General features: G+C 35.1%; 1 protein-coding gene across 1 annotated transcript in view; it reads left to right on the top strand.

Annotated features, from left to right (window-relative positions):
• Positions 1–18,275, top strand: part of BIRC6 (baculoviral IAP repeat containing 6) — a 245,524-nt gene that overhangs the window by 200,717 nt on the left and 26,532 nt on the right. The window contains exon 66 of the mRNA XM_065891330.1: positions 4,771–4,981. Coding sequence (XP_065747402.1) covers positions 4,771–4,981 — 211 coding nt within the window. The remainder of the gene's footprint in view (positions 1–4,770; positions 4,982–18,275) is intronic.

Raw genomic sequence — 18,275 nt, 5'->3', positions numbered from 1 at the left:
AGGCAGCCTACTACATAACCACATTACAGTAACCAAAATCAGAAAAAAAGCATTGATAGAATACACCTATCTAATCATCCAGTCCACAGATACCATTCATATTTCATCTGTTGTCCCAATTATGTCCTCTATAGCAAAGAAAAAAATTGCTTTTTGTCCAAAATTTAATCTAGGATCATTTTGTAACCTTTTCCACCTTCTACAGTTTGTAACATTCCTCCAACTTTGTCTTTAATGACCATGACAATTTAATAAAATTTTTTATTATGTAAAAGTTCAAAATATGTAAAACTAGTGAATGTAGCATAATGAACCCCTTTGAGTTCCGTCACCAGCTTCATCAGATAAACATATGGCCATGCTTTTCAGTTACATGCTCACTAACCCATTTTTTCCAAACACATACATGTATACACATAATAGGTTATTTTAAAGCAAATTTAAGACATCGTTTTATGCAGGCTGTAAGTATTAAGCAATGCCTAAAAGCACAAAGGAGAAAGTAAAAATAAATTTTAACATAAATTACCTCATGGACCACCATCCAGAAATAGTAATCAGTAACATTATATCTAGCATGTATAGCTAGAAGTATGAACAGACAGATTGGTAATAGAAGATGAGAGTATGAAAATATTTGGAATATTTGGAACTTACACAGATTAGCTATTTCTACCAGAATTGGAGAGAAGAGTAAAAGGCTGGTGTTGGGACATCAGCGATTATATACCCAAGCCCTTGTAACTTTTATGTGGGCTAGAATGAATAGAAATTCTACATGGAAGTATTTTTGTCAGTCATAGGTATTCAGCTAAACAATTAGGCTTTGCATGATTTGCAAAATATTTTTGTTTTGTTTTTACCTAGAGGATTTCTACTCTCAGAGATTTTATTAGTCAAAGTATCATTGTAAATTTGTTTGTTTCTTGTTCCTTTGTCCTACTAGATAGTTTCAAAAAAGGCAAGCATTTGACCAGTTAATATTTATAAAGTTTACTTAACTCTTAAGATGCATTAATTGCAGAATTTGTAATCTTATGGCAAACAAAATTCAGCTGTAATTATTTTGACTCTAGGTCCTTTGCATTTCCATATATATGAGTCATCTTGTCAGTTTCTACCCCCCAACTAAAAGCCCATTGGAAATTTGATTGGAATTGCATTCAATCTGTACATGAATTTGGAGAGAATTAACTTATTAACAGTATTGGGTCTTCTATGAGCATTGTATATCTAGTTGCTTAAATTTCCTTTAATGAGCCTCAGCAGTGTTTTTATACTTCTGAAATTGTCAGATTTATCCCAGTTTCATTTTTTATGCTATTGTAAATTATACTTTTTTAAAATTTTATTTTCTTGTTACTCGTATATAAGAATACAGTTGATTTTTATTTATTCACCTGATAGCCTGCTACCTTGTACAGCTCAGTAGTTGGGCTGCATTCCTTAGGATTTCTGTATAGAAAGATAATCGTGCCATGAACATTAAAGACAGACAATTTTATTTCTTCTTTCCAATTTATACGAGTTTTGTTTGTTTCTTTAAAAGATTTTTTTTTTTTTTCTTATTGTACTGTTTAGATCTTGCAGAAGTTGTCAGTTTGGGGGAAAGGTGTTCAGTCTTTTCACCATTAAATATTGTGGTTGATGTAGGGTTTTTTTTAGATTCCCTTTATCAGCTTGAGGCAGTTTTCTTCTGTTTCTGGTTTGGTTAGAGTTTTATCAATGGATTTTGAATTTCATTAAATACTTTGTTTAGATCTGGTAAGATGATCATATGGCTTTTCTTATTTTGTTTGTTAATATGGTGAATTACATTGATTTTTCAAATGTAAAGTCGACTTTGCAATCCTGGAATAAAAGCCACTTGGTTGTGATTTATTTTACTTTTTTGTTTCTGTGTTCATGAGGGATACTCATCTGTAGTTTCTTTTTTCTTTTCTTTCTTTTTTTTATTGGTAATGTCTTTGTCTTATTTTGGTATCTGGTTAATTTTGTCCTCATAAAATGAGTTGTTACCACTTCCTCTGTTTTCTGAAGTAGACCACATACAATTAATAGTATGTGTTTTTTAGGGAATTCCCTGGTGGTCCAGTGGTTAGGACTAGGTGCTTTCACAGCCAGGTTAGTGGGGGGGTGGGGTGGGGGGTGTGTCAGTCCCTGGTCATGGAGCAAAAATCCCACAAGTCACGTGGTGTGGCCAAAAAAAAAAAGTATGTGTTTTTTAAGTGTTTGATAACATTTACCTGTGAAGCCATATGGAGCTTTTTAATGAAAAGGATTTTAAGTAAGAATTCAATTTTTTTTAACTGACAGGGGGCTATTGAGATTTGCTATTTATTTTTAAAGAATTGATTTGGGGGAATTCCCTGGCGGTCCAGTGGTTAGGACTCTGTGCTTTAACTGCCGAGGGCTCGGGTTCAATCCCTGGTCAGGAAACTAAAATCCCACAAGCCGCACTGTGTGGCAATCAATCAATCAATAAGTAAGTGGTTTTTTTAAAATGTTTAAAAAAAAAAAAGAACCGATTTGGCATTGTTGGTTTTCTCTGTTGCTTATCTGCTTTCTACGGTGACAGCATAGGAGTGGTTGCCTGAAGCTGGCCAGAGGACAATGATTAACTACAAAGGTGTTTGGGATGGTAAAAATATTACGTATCTTCATTTTGGCAGTGATTACACAGGAGTGTATATTGTCAGATATCATTGAATATGTACTTAAAATTAGTGCATTTTATTGATTGTAAGTTGTGCCTCAATAAGTTGATTTTGAAAGTTATAAATAATTCATCGGGAAATGATTTTGTGATTTTGCTTGGATTACTTAGAGTTTTAATTTTTTTTAATAACAAGTGCCACTTAAAGATTCTAGAGAATTAAATTATATGAAGAGGGAAATTTCTTATTTTACCATTTGAATGTTGTAGTAGAAAGCTAAATTTGAGACTATGCTGTAAGGTATGTTGAAAATATTTAAGATTATGAACTATACAGATTAAAGCTTAAAGGCATCTAGCACTTTTTAGTGTGCTTTAAGGAACCTGTTAGGAGGAATTTCAGGCCATACTAAATTTTTTCCCATGCCTAAAACACTTGTTTTTCCTCTCTGTTGGTAAATCATGTTAGTGTTTTTTTCTGAAATTGTGACTATTGAGTGCCATTATATTTTAGTAGTTAAGTGTCTGGACTTCAGAACTGGATGACCTGTGTGTGCATCCTGCTTGCTCCACTTCACTGATTATACAGTCTTGAGCAAGTTCTTCATGCAAGTTCTTTCCTATGTCAAATCATTTCTTATATTCTTTGGATCAAATAGTTTATATCTCAGAACATTTTAGATTTAATTCTCCAAGTTTATTGTCTTATAATAAGAACACAATATTGCCTCATTTTCAATCGCATTGATTGTTATCCTGGCAAAGTGTCTGTTATTAAACCCCTAACACAGTTTTTGTGTATACATAATAACCCTCTGTCACTTTAATGTTTAGAATTACTTAACGTGATGTGATTTAGCAGGTAATTTATATTACTGCTTTTCTAATGTAAGAATATATGTTATTTACTATATTATAAAAAAACATGCTGGGCTTCCCTGGTTGGGCAGTGGTTGAGAGTCCGCCTGCCGATGCAGGGGACACGGATTCGTGCACCGTCCGGGAGGATCCCACATGCCGCGGAGCGGCTGGACCCGTGAGCCATGGCCGCTGAGCCTGCGCGTCCGGAGCCTGTGCTCCGCAACGGAAGAGGCCACAACAGTGAGAGGCCCGCGTACTGCAAAAACAAAAAAAAACAACTATGCTTTCTTATAGTTGGCTTTATTTTTCTGGGAATAGAATGTTTAACAGTGAAGTGTGGATTAGTTGGAGGTAATATTGTAATACGGAGCATAAATTACATTCATAGAACTCCATTCAAAAGAATGTAAGGAGAAACAGCAAATTCTGAGGAAAGTATTATAACTATACATTATTTAATAACATTGGGAAATAATCTTCTACCTCTTAATGAACACACTATCTAAAACACTAAGTATTTTTCTTTTTTATAGAGGTCAGATTAATTTTTAGGATTAATTAATATTGTTTGTTGCTTTTTATAACTGGGATAAGATCACAGCTTAGGGCTTCCCTGGTGGCGCTGTGGTTAAGAATCCACCTGCCGATGCAGGGGACACAGGTTCGAGCCCTGGTCCGGGAAGATCCCACATGCTGCGGAGCAGCTAAGCCCGTGCGCCACAACTACTGAGCCCGTGTGCCACAACTACTGAGCCTTCATGCTGCAACTACTGAAGCCCACGCACCTAGAGCCTGTGCCCCGCTACAAGAGAAGCCACCACAATGAGAAGCCCGCTCACCGCAACGAAGAGTAGCCCCCACTCGCCGCAACTAGAGAAAGCCGCATGCAGCAACAAAGACCCAATGCAGCCAAAAATAAATAATAAATAATTTTTTAAAAAAGTAAATAAGTAAATGTATTTACTGCCATAATGTATTATCTGGACTATTTAATCGTTTTTATGTGTGATATAACTAAATAGTTACTTAATTACATTTCTTGCTGTCTCCCCAACTCTGCCATTTTCATTTTTTTTTGTTCCCTAAAAGTGCCTCTTATACTTTGTACATTGGTGCTTCATGAACATCTACTTTAGTCCACTTACGAACCAAGCAGTTAATCTTAAGATCCAAGTAGAAGCTACATTGCTGTGGACTTACTTTTATATTGCACATCTGCTCATTTTATGCTTTCCCTTTCTTCCTTCTTACAGTTCTCGACATGGCAAGACATGTGCCACTCTATCGAGCTCTGCTAGAATTGCTCCGGGCCATTGCTTCTTGTACGTGCATGGTGCCCCTATTGTTGCCTCTTTCTGCAGAGAATGGTGAAGAGGAAGAAGAACAGTCAGAGTGTCAAACTTCTGTTGGTACATTATTAGCCAAAATGAAGACCTGTGTTGATACCTACACCAACCGTTTAAGGTACTATACTTTGTTCATTTCTTTTGACCTTGGCTTTTACTATCTTTTTAAAAATAGCTTTGTTGGTTTTTTAAAAATGATGTATGCTAATTAAACAAACATATGCACAAGCAGTAAATAAAACTACAAAGAAAAAGTAGCCACCAAATCCTACACTCAGAAACGTTTATTAACAGTGGCTTACCAGACGTCGCCCTATGCGATCTTATAGCTATAGATAGAGTTTTTCTTAAATGCTATCACATTGTACCTATTATACAGATAGATGCTAGTTTTACTCAATATTGAGGTGAAAGACACCTTCACTCTCAGTAAATACATATTGCTGATACTGTTCTTAATATTTCTGATTATGCATTGTATATAGATGCTGTATTTTACTTAACCATCTATTAGTGGACATTTGGGTTATTTCTAATTTGTAATAACCTCTGACATACATCTTTTGGGACTTGCAGAAATCTCTGCAGAGTAGATTCATAGAATTAGAACTGTTGGCTTTAGGAATTACTAGTTTCATTTTGATACGTATGTTATAATTCATGCTATAATGTTTTTTAGAAGGTAGAGGATTTGGTATTTATTTGTTGAAGTTATAGTAAAGTTAGTATTTTATCTTTGTGGAAAATTGAAGTTTTAAATGAATCTTTGGTTAAGTTTATACCTTGCTAGAAATCAGATGATGAGTCCTCTTATCAAAAACTTTTTTAAAAACCTTTTCCTGGTAACCTTTTTCATTCTCTTAGCAGAATCTGTTTAATGGTTGTCAGTTTTACTTAAAGATGGCATAAATTCTGATGTTTGCATAAACATTCAGAATTAGGCTAGAGGAAGCTTATTTCTTTGTTAGTGGTCTTTTGAATCAGTTAATCTTCTTTACCATCTTTGCAATATATTTGTCCTACCTGTTCTCACTTATTTTTTTAGTAGCCTAAAATTTGAGAAACTCAGTATACATCAAATGATGGCAGAGAATTGGTCATTGGAGGAATAGTTTTTGTCAGCTTTCATTTTTCAGAAGAAATCAGCTCCTCAGATTATTCTGACTCTTTTAGCTTTATTGTACTGTCAATATCACTTTAAAAACTAGTGGCTCACTGCCAGGCAGTAAGAAACATGAATTAGAGAAGAGATTAAAGAAGACCCAGTTGGTAGCGATATAAAAAGCTGTAGGTTCATACTCTTTTACCAGGGAGGGAAAATGTAAAGGTATATTTTCTTTCATAGTGTGAGACTTTTTTATGTTGTAGAGAAGAAAATAATATTATCTTTGGTCCCATCCTTCATTATGGCAAAAATCTTTCTAACTGGTAACCTAGGTAGCTAACATAATTGTACAAAAATAGTGTGGTATCATCAGACTAAAGGTCTGATTTTCTATCTGAGCTAAGTGAATGGAATTTGTAGACCTAGAGTGCCGTTTTTGCTGCTTTTCTTAATGTATATCCTGTTCACATAACATGCAGTACAGTTTCTTAAAAATTAAACTTCTGCATGAAATGTATTAATGAACCACTACAAAAATTTAATTGCGGATAGAGGATAACTGAGTTTCAGTTAACAGGAGCTCTTTATTTTTCAACTTGGTTACCTGGAAAAAAAAATTCTTTAAAATCTTTCACCAAGAAAAAATGACACTTCAAACTTTTAAATTTTGTACCAGCAAAACATGCATGTAGGGAGCTTCCCTGGTGGCGCAGTGGTTGGGAGTCCCCCTGCTAATGCAGGGGACACAGGTTCGTGCCCTGGTCTGGGAAGATCCCACATGCCGCGGAGCAGCTAAGCCCATGCGCCACTACTACTGAGCCACAACTGCTGAAGCCCACACACCTAGAGCCCGTGCTCCGCAACAAGAGAAGCCACCACAATGAGAAGCCCGCGCACTGCAACGAAGAGTAGCCCCCACTCGCCGCAACTAGAGAAAGCCCACGCGCAGCAATGAAGACCCAACACAGCCAAAAATAAATAAATTAGTTAATTTTTTTTAATTGAAAAAAAAAACATGCACATAAAGATCATAATGACTGTTCACAGAGATCATTTCCTTTTTTATTTTCTCTTTACAGTGACCCTGTGCAGTTTAACTATATTTTAAAGCTATTTTACTGACAAGCACTAAAGAGAGTTTTGTATTATGGTTTGAATGTGCCTCTTCATCAAGATTCCTCATGATATCTGTTATTTTTTTATGTATGTGTAGAATACAGCCTCTGTTACAAAAAGAAGCCAGCAAAGACATACATGTTGTAACATCCCTACTTTCCTGTCAAGGTTTGGCACCTTGAGAATTCACTTTCCACTTCACAGAAAGAGGGGGAAATCTACTCTTTTCCGGCCTGTCAAAACTTAAGTGTATTTCTTTTCGTATTTTCATCAGACTAGAACTCTAATAAAGTGAACAGTATAGTCCAATTTCCTGTAAAGTTTATACCCACAGAAATTGGTCTAAATTTATTTTTAACACTGTTTCAATATGCAAAGCTTCCCCCTCCCCCCTCCCCTCTGCCTGATCCCCAACTGTATTTAAAAACAAAAACAAAACCCAGGATACTCTGAGAAGAGGATGGTCAAGGCAAATTACATTCTGTTTACATATCACTTTTAGGATGTGTTTTAGTGCTTCATCAGGATTTGGAGTTATGACTTTAAAAATAATGTGTAGGTGTTCCCCAGCTCAGAACATTTTTGCATTATTTTTGTCTCTTTTTCTCTCAGTAAGAAATAAGGCAGGTGGGGGGGATGCGTTGACTGTGGGTGATTCCCTGGGATGTCCTGGCCACATCTGCACCTGGGGGCTCAGGGGAAAAATAGATAAGGCTAGATAGAGTACATCTATTTAGTATAGGTTTTTCTTTTTTTTTTTTAAGCAAGAAAGCAAGTACTAGTTTACTAATTATGTTTATGTATATTATTGTATTGCCTTGTTTTCTTCTTCTCATTTCTTATTTGTTACTTTTTTTTTTCTTTCTAAAAGCCAGGAATACACAAAAGGCATGCAGTTTTTTCCCTCCAAATGAAAATTTAACATAGCACAATTTTGTCATATTAGATAAAGAAAAGATAGATTTTCTATGTAATTTGCAGGTCTCTGGATGATAATTGTGGTTACATATAATGATTTACATTGATATTATTTCTTCTGTATATGTTATACTTACAATTTTTAGCTTTTTTGGATGAAAGAAATTAAAACGTTTTGCCCAAATCTAAAGAGGAAGTTTACTTTTACTGGTTGGAATAATCCAATTAAGAGTATCCTATCTTGGGCTTCCCTGGTTAGCACAGTGGTTGAGAGTCCGCCTGCCGATGCAGGGGATGCGAGTTTGTGCCCCGGTCCAGGAGGATCCCACATGCCACGGAGTGGCTGGGCCCGTGAGCCATGGCCGCTGAGCCTGCGCGTCCGGAACCTGTGCTCCGCGACGGGAGAGGCCACAGCAGTGAGAGGCCCGCGTACCGCAAAAAAAAAAAAAAAAAAGTACCCTATCTTGAGGACAATGCTTAAACCCAACTAATTTTGATCCCAAAATTCAAAGAATGATAGAGATTATATAGGTTAACTGACTCTCCCCTCCAAGCCTGAAACCTTCTATAAGAGGAAATAGGAAAATATCATTAAGAAGCTGAAAAGGCAGATCATTTACTTTGCTTTTATCTAATTTGTGTTTTAGAAACTTGCGCTTATATTCAGATAGGTGATATCTGGCGTGGTCACAAGAGCATCACTGATTTGTTCATTTAACGGATGTTTATTGAATGTTCATGAGAGCATAACAAGAAAATTAGGTCTTTTTCTAAGGGACTGACAGATTATGGGGGAAACAATAACTAGGCAGTTTTAATAACACAGTACATGGCATATTAGAAGTTTAAAACATTACTGGAGGATCAACCCAGATTTGGAAGCCCAAAGAATACATAAGAATTGGCTAAATAAAGAGGAGCAGGGGCCTGATATACCAGGCTGTGTGAAGAATGTTAGGAGTAAAAGAAAGCATCAAGTATTCAGCAAAATGTAGAGAATAAAGAAGTTTGGTGTGCCTGGGTGTCCTTTGGGTGAGAAATAGGGGTGGGAAATGAGGCTAGAGAGGAAAGCAGGGGCTTGAAGAACTTCATAGTTACCTACTCTTAAATGTGATGAGCCATTGAAAGGATTTCAGCAGAGATCTAATCAGATCTGCATTATAAAAAGATTGTCTTGCAGTGTACCTGAATGGTTAGGGTGGGAGTTAGAACAAGACTAAATTGCCATGGAAGAGATTTTCATCCTTTCTATCTTGACAGTTGAGCTGTTTGTGTCCTCTCCCATCCTGCCATTCTGGGGACTGAGGATTTGAGTCTATTAGCATTCTTGCTCTAAAATTATGGACTTAAAAGAAAGTTAGTTCCTAGGTAGAAATACTGTCTATGTTTCAGATGTTTGACTTTAAAAAAGAAATAATATAACTCAGGCTTTAAATTACTTATTAACTACATTATTCTGCCTATGTGTTAGTATCAGTGACTGCGGATTTATCCCTGGGGATCTCCTTCAATAAAGTGTAAGTGCTATCGAATAAATGGTTTTCGGAGCATGGTTTCCTTTGTTAACATACCAGAATCTGAAGTCTGTAATCCTACGCAGAAGTTCTCCAGTACTAATGCTACTAGGTTATTTTACTGAAGACAGAAAACAATCATCTATTGGCTTGACAGAGGCTCAGAATCATTAGCAGAGAATCTAAAATCTTTTATATTAAGGTTTAGGAATGACAGGGTGAGACTACATTCATTTTCATACAATTCTTCTATTTCCTTAAAGCTGTCATCCAGCCAAAATTGTATATGTGGAAAACTTATATGATAGTAAATAGGCTTTAGATTTAATTTTTCTGGAGCCTTTTGTCTATATTATTTTAGAATTCATCTTAAAAGAGTATCATGTGATAATGGGATTTTTATTAATCAGATCAAAATAAACCAAACCATTTTCATGGTTGAAAACTGAAGGAAATTTTTCTTGGTAGAAATTCTTTGTTAGAGTGAAGAGCCTCAGCATTTATGAGGAGGAACTTTCAAACCTTATACCACCCATGTTTTTGCTAGAATCTTTCTTTAGATCAGATTTTCTTTTTTAACCAAACATTTTATTTAAAGAGGAAACTTCACATTACTAACATATCAGACAGACCAGTATCATTTGCCATAAATAGAAGATAAGTCTAAAAGTGAATAAACTAAATTTAAAAAATTAGTGCCTGGGACTTCCCTGGTGGTCCAGTGGTAGAGAATCCACCTTACAAGGCAGGGGACGTGGGTTTGATCCCTGGTCAGAGGACTAACATCCCACATGCTGCAGGGCAACTGGGCCTGTCTGCCACAACTACTGAGCTCGTGCACCTCAACTAGAGAGCCCACGTGCTGCAAACTACAGAGCCCAAGCACTCTGGAACCCATGCGCCACAACTACAGAGCCCATGCGTCCTGCAGCCTTTGCGCCACAACTAGAGAAAACCCACACGCCACAACTAGAGAGAAGCCCACACACCACAACGAAGAGCCCAAGTGCCGCCATGAAAGATCCTGCGTGCCTCAACAAAGATCTCATGTGCTGCGACTGAGACCTGATGCAGCCAAAAATAAATAAATAATAAATAAATATTAAAAAAAAAAAAAAGTTAGTGTCTGACTCCAGACCCGTTTTGTGTTTTAATAAGGAAGACTTAACAATGCTAAGAAATTACCAAAGGCTTACTGAGACCTTTCTTTTCATTGGAAAGAGACTAGTTTTCTCACTCTTCAGTTAACTAATACCATGTCTAATTATCACTTAATGTTTTCTCACGCTTCGGGAAACTTTATTAATAGGATATATCAAGTCCTCTAAAAGTAATGGCATTTTGCAAATATAAACTAACAAAATTAAAAAGGAGAAGAAATGGGATGATGTATGTCCATTGACTGTCTTACTCTCCTTCCCCCTTTTATCTGTGCTTAATTGGGAGAAACGAAAGTTAGCAGAAACCAGACTAGCCTTGCTTTTGTTTTAATGTGGCTACAATTTAGAGTGGTATTTTGATTCTCATCCTCACTCTCCTGTGGATGAGGATTAGTTTGGTGACAGATAATTACAGTATTCTGATGGGATTGGTATTAGTGTAAACCAGAGCACTATTCAAGGAATAAATGTATATACTTCTAGTTTATTATGTTCATCTTTCCTGGCAAGACTAACCTGTTGACATGGTAAGGTGGCACCTAGGAGTGATTTAGTCTGTCTTTAAAAAGTTGTTAAATACTTACTGTACAAATTGCATTAAGAACTTCCTAAAGATGATGATATTTTAATATTCTTTTACTCATGATTCTATATTTTACTGTCTACCACCTCTCCTAATAAGTCCTCTCAAGATTCACAATTGGCAGTAACTGCTTAGAGTCAATTTGAGTCTAATGGTTAACATAAATAAACTGATTGATATTGCTGTTGGCTAATTATTAGTAAATATTTATATTAAGTCAGGGAAACATTCCTAACTAAAGACTAGGCAAAAGTGTATTGCTTCAAAATAGAGAATTTTTACATTCAGCACTTTCCAACTTTTGTCTGAAACAGATAACATTTAGATAATTACGAGGACTATTTCAGAAATTAATTTTTTTCTAAGTATATAATAGCATGTTTTGTACACTGGTTTTATACCATTTTGAAAACATACCTTAAATGTACCTATAATGTTAAATGTAATTTTCTACTTAGGCCATTTTCTAACATCATCTATCACTTAAAATTTAAACAAAATTGGGACATTTCATGATGCTATCATATGGAAATTTTGTACTTTTTTCTTGTTCAGTTGAAATTTTTTATAATTGAACAAAAATAGGAAATGGTTGATTTAAATATTGTTTCTATTTAACTTCGTTTGCCTCATTAATATTAAGTAGCTTATTTACTTTATTACAGAGAAATTATTCAGAAGCCACCTTAATAATCACTGCAATAAAAAGATCAGAGGACCTCCAAAACAATAAAATTCTTTTGCCTGTCTATTGCTGTAATAGACACGAAGAACAAAAGGTTTAACATTTGTCTATGAAGGATAAGTAGAATTCACTCCCTTGCATAGTTTTTGAAAACTTTATTACCATAAATGTTCCGTTTTTCAAGTGCCCTCAGTATAGCAATATTGACACTTTTCTTTCTTGCCGAATGCAGAAAAAAACCAGTTTTTCATTTATTTTATCCAAAAAGCCTTACTTTCTGTTTTTTTTTTAGTTTTATAATTTGATGATTTTTGTGTTTAATACTTTTAATTTTTATATCTACAAGCAGTGGAAGAAATAGTTCCCTAGGGGCCAAAAGAGAGAGGCTGGGGCAGGGGGCGAGGGAGAGCGCATGTGAGAATGACACCCTGATACAAAAGTAGGAGGTAAAGGATGTATAAAGGTGTAAGCAGTGTTTGTTAGACACATGCCGAAGACAGCCTGTGATTAGATGTTTACTGCGCGTAAGTCCAAGGTCACTACCACTTAATTTTATGCCAGTTATGAGAGATCAAAATCTGGTAAAAATGGGGCTTCCCTCGTGGCACAGTGGTTGTGAGTCCGCCTGCCAATGCAGGGGACACGGGTTCGTGCCCCGGTCTGGGAAGATCCCACATGCCGCGGAGCTACTAGGCCCGTGAGCCATGGCCGCTGAGCCTGCGGGTCCGGAGCCTGTGCTCCGCAACGGGAGAGGCCACAACAGTGAGAGGCCCGCCTACTGCAAAAAAAAAAAAAAAAATCTGGTAAAAATGAATTTTTCTAACTGTCAGATAATGACTTAGGCAGATAAAAGACAAAAGTATTTTCTGAATTCCTTTTGTTCTGTCAGTTTGAAATAATTTTGATTAGTATAATATTTATGTTCCAGCCTCTATGTTTTTATTGATTTCCCTTCTTGTTTCTGAAGAATAAGCCAAACTGCTTTAAATGTGGGAAAAGTTATAATAAATATATAGTAGCATATAGCTGTGTAAAAAATACAAGGAATAATATTATAACCTAACTTTTGTGTAGGATATAGAGTTTCAGAAGTTCTTAGATGTGTATTACTAGTATTTTCTGCTCTGTGTGGTAGACAAGAAAATATTCTTATTCTACAAAGAATGAAACTATTACTTAGAATTTAACATTTAAAACTTACTAATAGGTAATAAATCTGGGATTTAGCTCCCCACTTTCCTGATGCCTGTAGTGTTCATTATCAAAAACAACATTTATGAAGAAAGAGGGACTTCCCTGGTGGTTCAGTGGGTAGGACTCCATGCTCCCAAGGCCGGGAGCCTGGGTTCAATCCCTAGTCAGGGAGCTAAATCCCACATACAGTGACTAAAGATCCTGCATGCTGCGGCTAAGACCCAGCACAGCCAAATAAATAATTAAAAAAAAAAAAAAAAAGACGATTGACCCATAGTCTAGATACTTCTATTTTTATACCCCATTGCTACCTTTTACCAAAATTGTTCATTGATCACTAAGGTGACATGCTTGTGTAATGGCTAGACTTCAGCTTTAGCTGATTCCTGAAAAACACTTAGATCAAGTACCAAAGTACAGCTTATTCTATTATTTAAGTGATTAACAAACATAAACTCATTAAAAATTATAAATTGACTTAATACTTCTACCTCAGTAGCATAACATATAAAATGATTATTTATTCCTTGTCAGATTGCATTAGATGAGCTTTATGTTTCAAGATGGTTTCCACTATCTTACTTCTGACAAAATCTCAAGCAATCTTAATTGCTGAATTTGAAGTCTCTTGCTAAGTAAGATTTAGTTTGTAAATCTTTCTGGGCACTTCACGATAAGTAACCTGTCCCATAATATCTACAGGGTTTTAGAACTATAAGGAATGCTCTTAAGAGTTCAGATAGTTCATATCCCCCTTTTTATAAATGATGAAAACAAGGTCCATAAATACTGTGATTTGTTCCAAGGTCTCGTGCTTAGTGGCAGAGAGCTATGATAAGACCTCAGATTTCCTAATGTCCCAATCAAGTATATTTATTTACTAAATTGAACTTAACTTCCAAAGAACAATTGGATTTATGCATCAATGAATAATTAGAAATTGAAGTGTGAACTTATTTCTGATTTGGCTTTGGAAATTTAGGATACATAAATATTTTTAATGTTGACAAGTAAAATTTTTTAATTGAAAATTTTGCTTTTGATAATTAAAAAAGTATATATAAGAATGCAGATTCTACAGAATTTTTCTTATATTTTCTTATGCTTATCTTTTTTCACTCCCCTGAAGAATTTTTTTTAACACTATGATAAGATGTTAAAAGGCAGCATATTTCGTTAGATATGCATAGCCATTCGAGTTGTGCCTAAGTAATAATTACTAGATCACTAAGGTCACCTAAGTAAGGCAAACTGTGTTTTGTGGTCTGTAGAACATGAGCTGGTAGCAACTTCATGTAATTATCACTTAAATGAGGATTAAGTCAGCTTTACCCATTTGATTTTTTTTTTTTTTTGCTCAAAAGAATAAAAACATTTCCTCTGAAAATTTCTTAGTTATTGATGTATGTATTTTTCCTTTACTGTCTTTTCAAGCTGATTTGGTGTCTACTTGCATAGACTAGGGTGGTGTGTTGGAGATATAATTATTTTCTCTATATTGCTGGAGAAGCCTCTTCCCACCCCACTAAACACCCTATTGTTTTCCATCTCCTGAATTTTGTTACTATCTTAGTATGTCCTATATTTGTAATATCTTTAACTCCCTTGTCAAGAAGAAATTAAAGAGTTTATTAGCAAAACTCGATATTTAAATAACAAATAGCAAAAACAACTCCTGCCTGTTTATGACCAGTTGTCGATCAGCATTTTATTTTAGATTCTTAAAAAAGAAAGAACTTGAAAGCAACTCTGTCACCTCCATTAATAAAGGGATTTGTGGCATCAGTAGCGTAATACTTCAAACCTTTATATATGTATTGTTTCCACTTGAAATATAATTACCTAGTGTGAAAATTCATTTTGTTGCCCACAAAATAATCGCAGTGTGAAAATGTGAGCCCTTCAGATTTTAAGTACCATTCTTGGTGAAATTCATCTGCTGGTCATTTCAACCTCAAAATGAAGTCAAAGTACAGCCATAGTAGTTTGGTTTCACTTTTGAGTAAGTGTGGCACTTCGTAGCCTCCTTGGAGTTGGAGCAAAGGCAGATATTTTGTCCTTGATCTTTTGTGCAGACTCTTCCTGCTCGACTCCAGTAGACAAATAATCATATTTTGTATATTTAGTATTTGATAGCTTCACCAAAAGTTTGAAAAAGGCACTTTCCGCCAATCAGATAATCTTAATTGCTAATAAGGACGTGACACAAATGACTCTGTTGAGTGTAAGGTGTTCTCAACATTGAACTTCTCTTTAATAGCATTATTAAAGTAAGCATCCTTGATTGCCCTTTCCCTTAGCTATCCCAAAGTGTCTTCTGGTGCAAAGTTCATCAGTTTTAAAAATAACTGAATTGTCTTGTAGAAATACCCAATTCCTTTTTATCCAGCTAAGCAATAAGATTAGTTGGTTTACTTCTTAAACGGCATATTCTCTATCAAACTCTCTTGTTTTAACTCCTTTAAGTTAGTTCATTTAGGGCTTCAGTTGAGAAAGAATTTCAGTTCCAGTCCTCCTACATTTGTTTTCATTGGAAAAACATTTCCTATCTTTTCTTTTTCCTCTGTTTCTCAAACCTACAAAGTGAAAAAGACCTGATTTCTTAGACAAGAAGCATTTGTTGCAACCATATATATATATATTTTAAGTTTCTTTTTGTGATGACCTTGAACAAGTTCAGTGGTTCGTCAACCTTTTTTACCTGGTGGTGGAGACAGCAGTGCCAACATTTGTTTTAATATCTCTTAGCCCCGGTTGGATTGTCCCCTGGTGAAGCATATTACTTGTGGCAGCTCCATTCCACAGCAGCACACAGTGCCGTATTTGTCCTGTGATGTTTAATCTGACTGGAAAACTATTATATTTTTATCTAATCTAAAAATCAAGGTTTTATTTTCAAAGGCTTCTCATACCTCTGTTTTGAATATTCCCTTCTCTCCTATTGCTCATTTATGCTTCATTTAAGACAAAGAAGATTTTATTTTCTACTTTCATTTAAATCATATTGAAAACTAAAACCAGTACTTCCATTTGGAAAGAATTTAAGTAAAAACAAAAGGGAATCTAAAGTTTAAAACTAAGCTTTAAAATAAGCATGGAAAACATTCATCTTACAAAGGTCTTATCCCATTTAGTAGTGCATTTCAAAAATTATTTTCGTGTTTTCTATAGACATTAGAAGCAAATAATTCTCCACAGTAATATTTTTAAAAATCTTTCTGCTTACTTTTACTTTTAATTTTTTTTAAACTATAATTCCTGGCAAAGAGCTTTAGAACTGTGGATATGGTGCATTGTTTTATAGGTAAATATAGAAGTTTCATTCTCTTGTAGTTTTAGAATCTTCCTCTAAGACACTAATTCTTAATACTTCTGAATCTGGACATTTCAGCACATGGTGTCCTGATTACTTCTTCAATGTGGCTCTGCTTTTTAAATGTTTATTTCAACAGCTTGATAGTTTTGATTTTAGTATTAGGAGTGCAGGGGATTGAAGTGGTCTTTCCTAATGTCCAACCAAGAAAATAGTTGTATTAAGCTGTTTTTAGTTTATAGATTATAAGAGAACATAATTCTGATATCTTGTAGTCATACAAATATCCAACTTAATGTGGGTGGTAGAATTAGAAGAAGCAGTTCAATATAACTGAATGTTGAGTTATGGGTTTCTTTTTTCTTTTTGTTTTCACAAGATTTGCCCATTCTGCTCACATCCTAGTTTAGATTATATGTCACAGAGCCAAAATTTGCTTAATTTATTAGCTGTGTCGTTGGAATTCACAGCATAGTGGAAAATGTTTGCAGATAATTCTGTGCAATAGTAGAAACTTCAGTTGATTCCTCGTATTTCTTCAGGGCAGTGATCACAACCAGATTCAACGTATGCACAAAGCAGCGGATACCATGGTAGCGGCCGTCGCTGATTGCTTTTACCATGTTGGATCCATTGTCAGTCTCAAAGACCTACTTCCAGCTAGGTGCCTTGAACTCAAATAGCTTTTCACACAGACTTCAGGATGTGAGCTAAGGTATGGCCTTTTTTCATGAGCTGGGCCTACATATGGGTTGACAGTAACCTGCAGCTTTTATAGAAAAGAGACTGCTGTCTGTAGTTTAATGTCAGACAATGACTAGTTGTAGTCATCATCAGGCAGGTAGTGTGTGTTCTTCATATATTTGAAGTACTTTTACCTTTTGAAGATTATTCCTTTTTCTGCTGTATGTTTTTTCAAAAAGACTATCCACATAAAAAATTCTCGTTAGAACCTGCTGTAAAGGTCTAATTATGTCTGCTTTATGATTCAGCCATTATCTTCAAGATGTATGTGATTATTTCTTTTACGCATTTGGTGTAAAAAATGCTGTTTTTAAAATTTCTGTGGATTTTTTTGCACAATTCTTAAACATTTTTAAAATTTTGGGGTCAAAAATAACAAAAATTTTTATCCTATTTGCAGTATTTTAATAATAGAGATTTCTCCTACTAATCATCTTTTAAAAACTGGAGTTAGGAAATTGGTATTCATGAATAGGGCTTGAAATTTAGAATCAGTAGTTTTCTGAGGGTAACTTGCTCTAAATTGCATTGAGGCAGTTTACTCTCCATGCCAGAGGTTCTTGTTTCTTCAAGGAGAAAATACCCTAATTCTGGAAAAATGAGCTTCACTCCTGTAATCTTCCTTCTCTGCTTGGCAAGATATGTTTCTTTAAGTGACATCTTTATTGAGAATATAATGGATCAACTGACTAATGATAGATTTAGGAAACCATCTTTATTTTATTATAGCTGTAACCATAACTCTTCTGTTTTCTCAAACTACTTACTGTTGTTTTCCTATTGTTCAGTGGCCCTTCTAATTAAGAATTTTTTTAAGCCCCAGGAAGAGAATCATTTGCAAATGGGGAGAGAGAGAGTCTTTATAAATTCAGAGGGGGTACTATCAATCAACTTAAGTGTTTTTTCTTGACTCTCAGTGTTTCACAAAGTTTGTGAACAGCCATTGGTAAATGCAGAATTTGAGAATCTGTTTGATCTTGTCTACCAGAATCATATCTTTATTTAAAAAATTGTCAGACTCACTATTAAACTGTAGTCTCAGCTTAACTTCATAGCTATAAAAGATGCAGTATGTTATTT

This window comes from Phocoena phocoena, chromosome 14 (genome assembly GCF_963924675.1).
Source record: "Phocoena phocoena chromosome 14, mPhoPho1.1, whole genome shotgun sequence".
NCBI classification, from domain to species: domain Eukaryota; kingdom Metazoa; phylum Chordata; class Mammalia; order Artiodactyla; family Phocoenidae; genus Phocoena; species Phocoena phocoena.
Note: the sequence above shows the minus strand (reverse complement) of the source record. Positions and strands in the feature narration are given on the sequence as shown.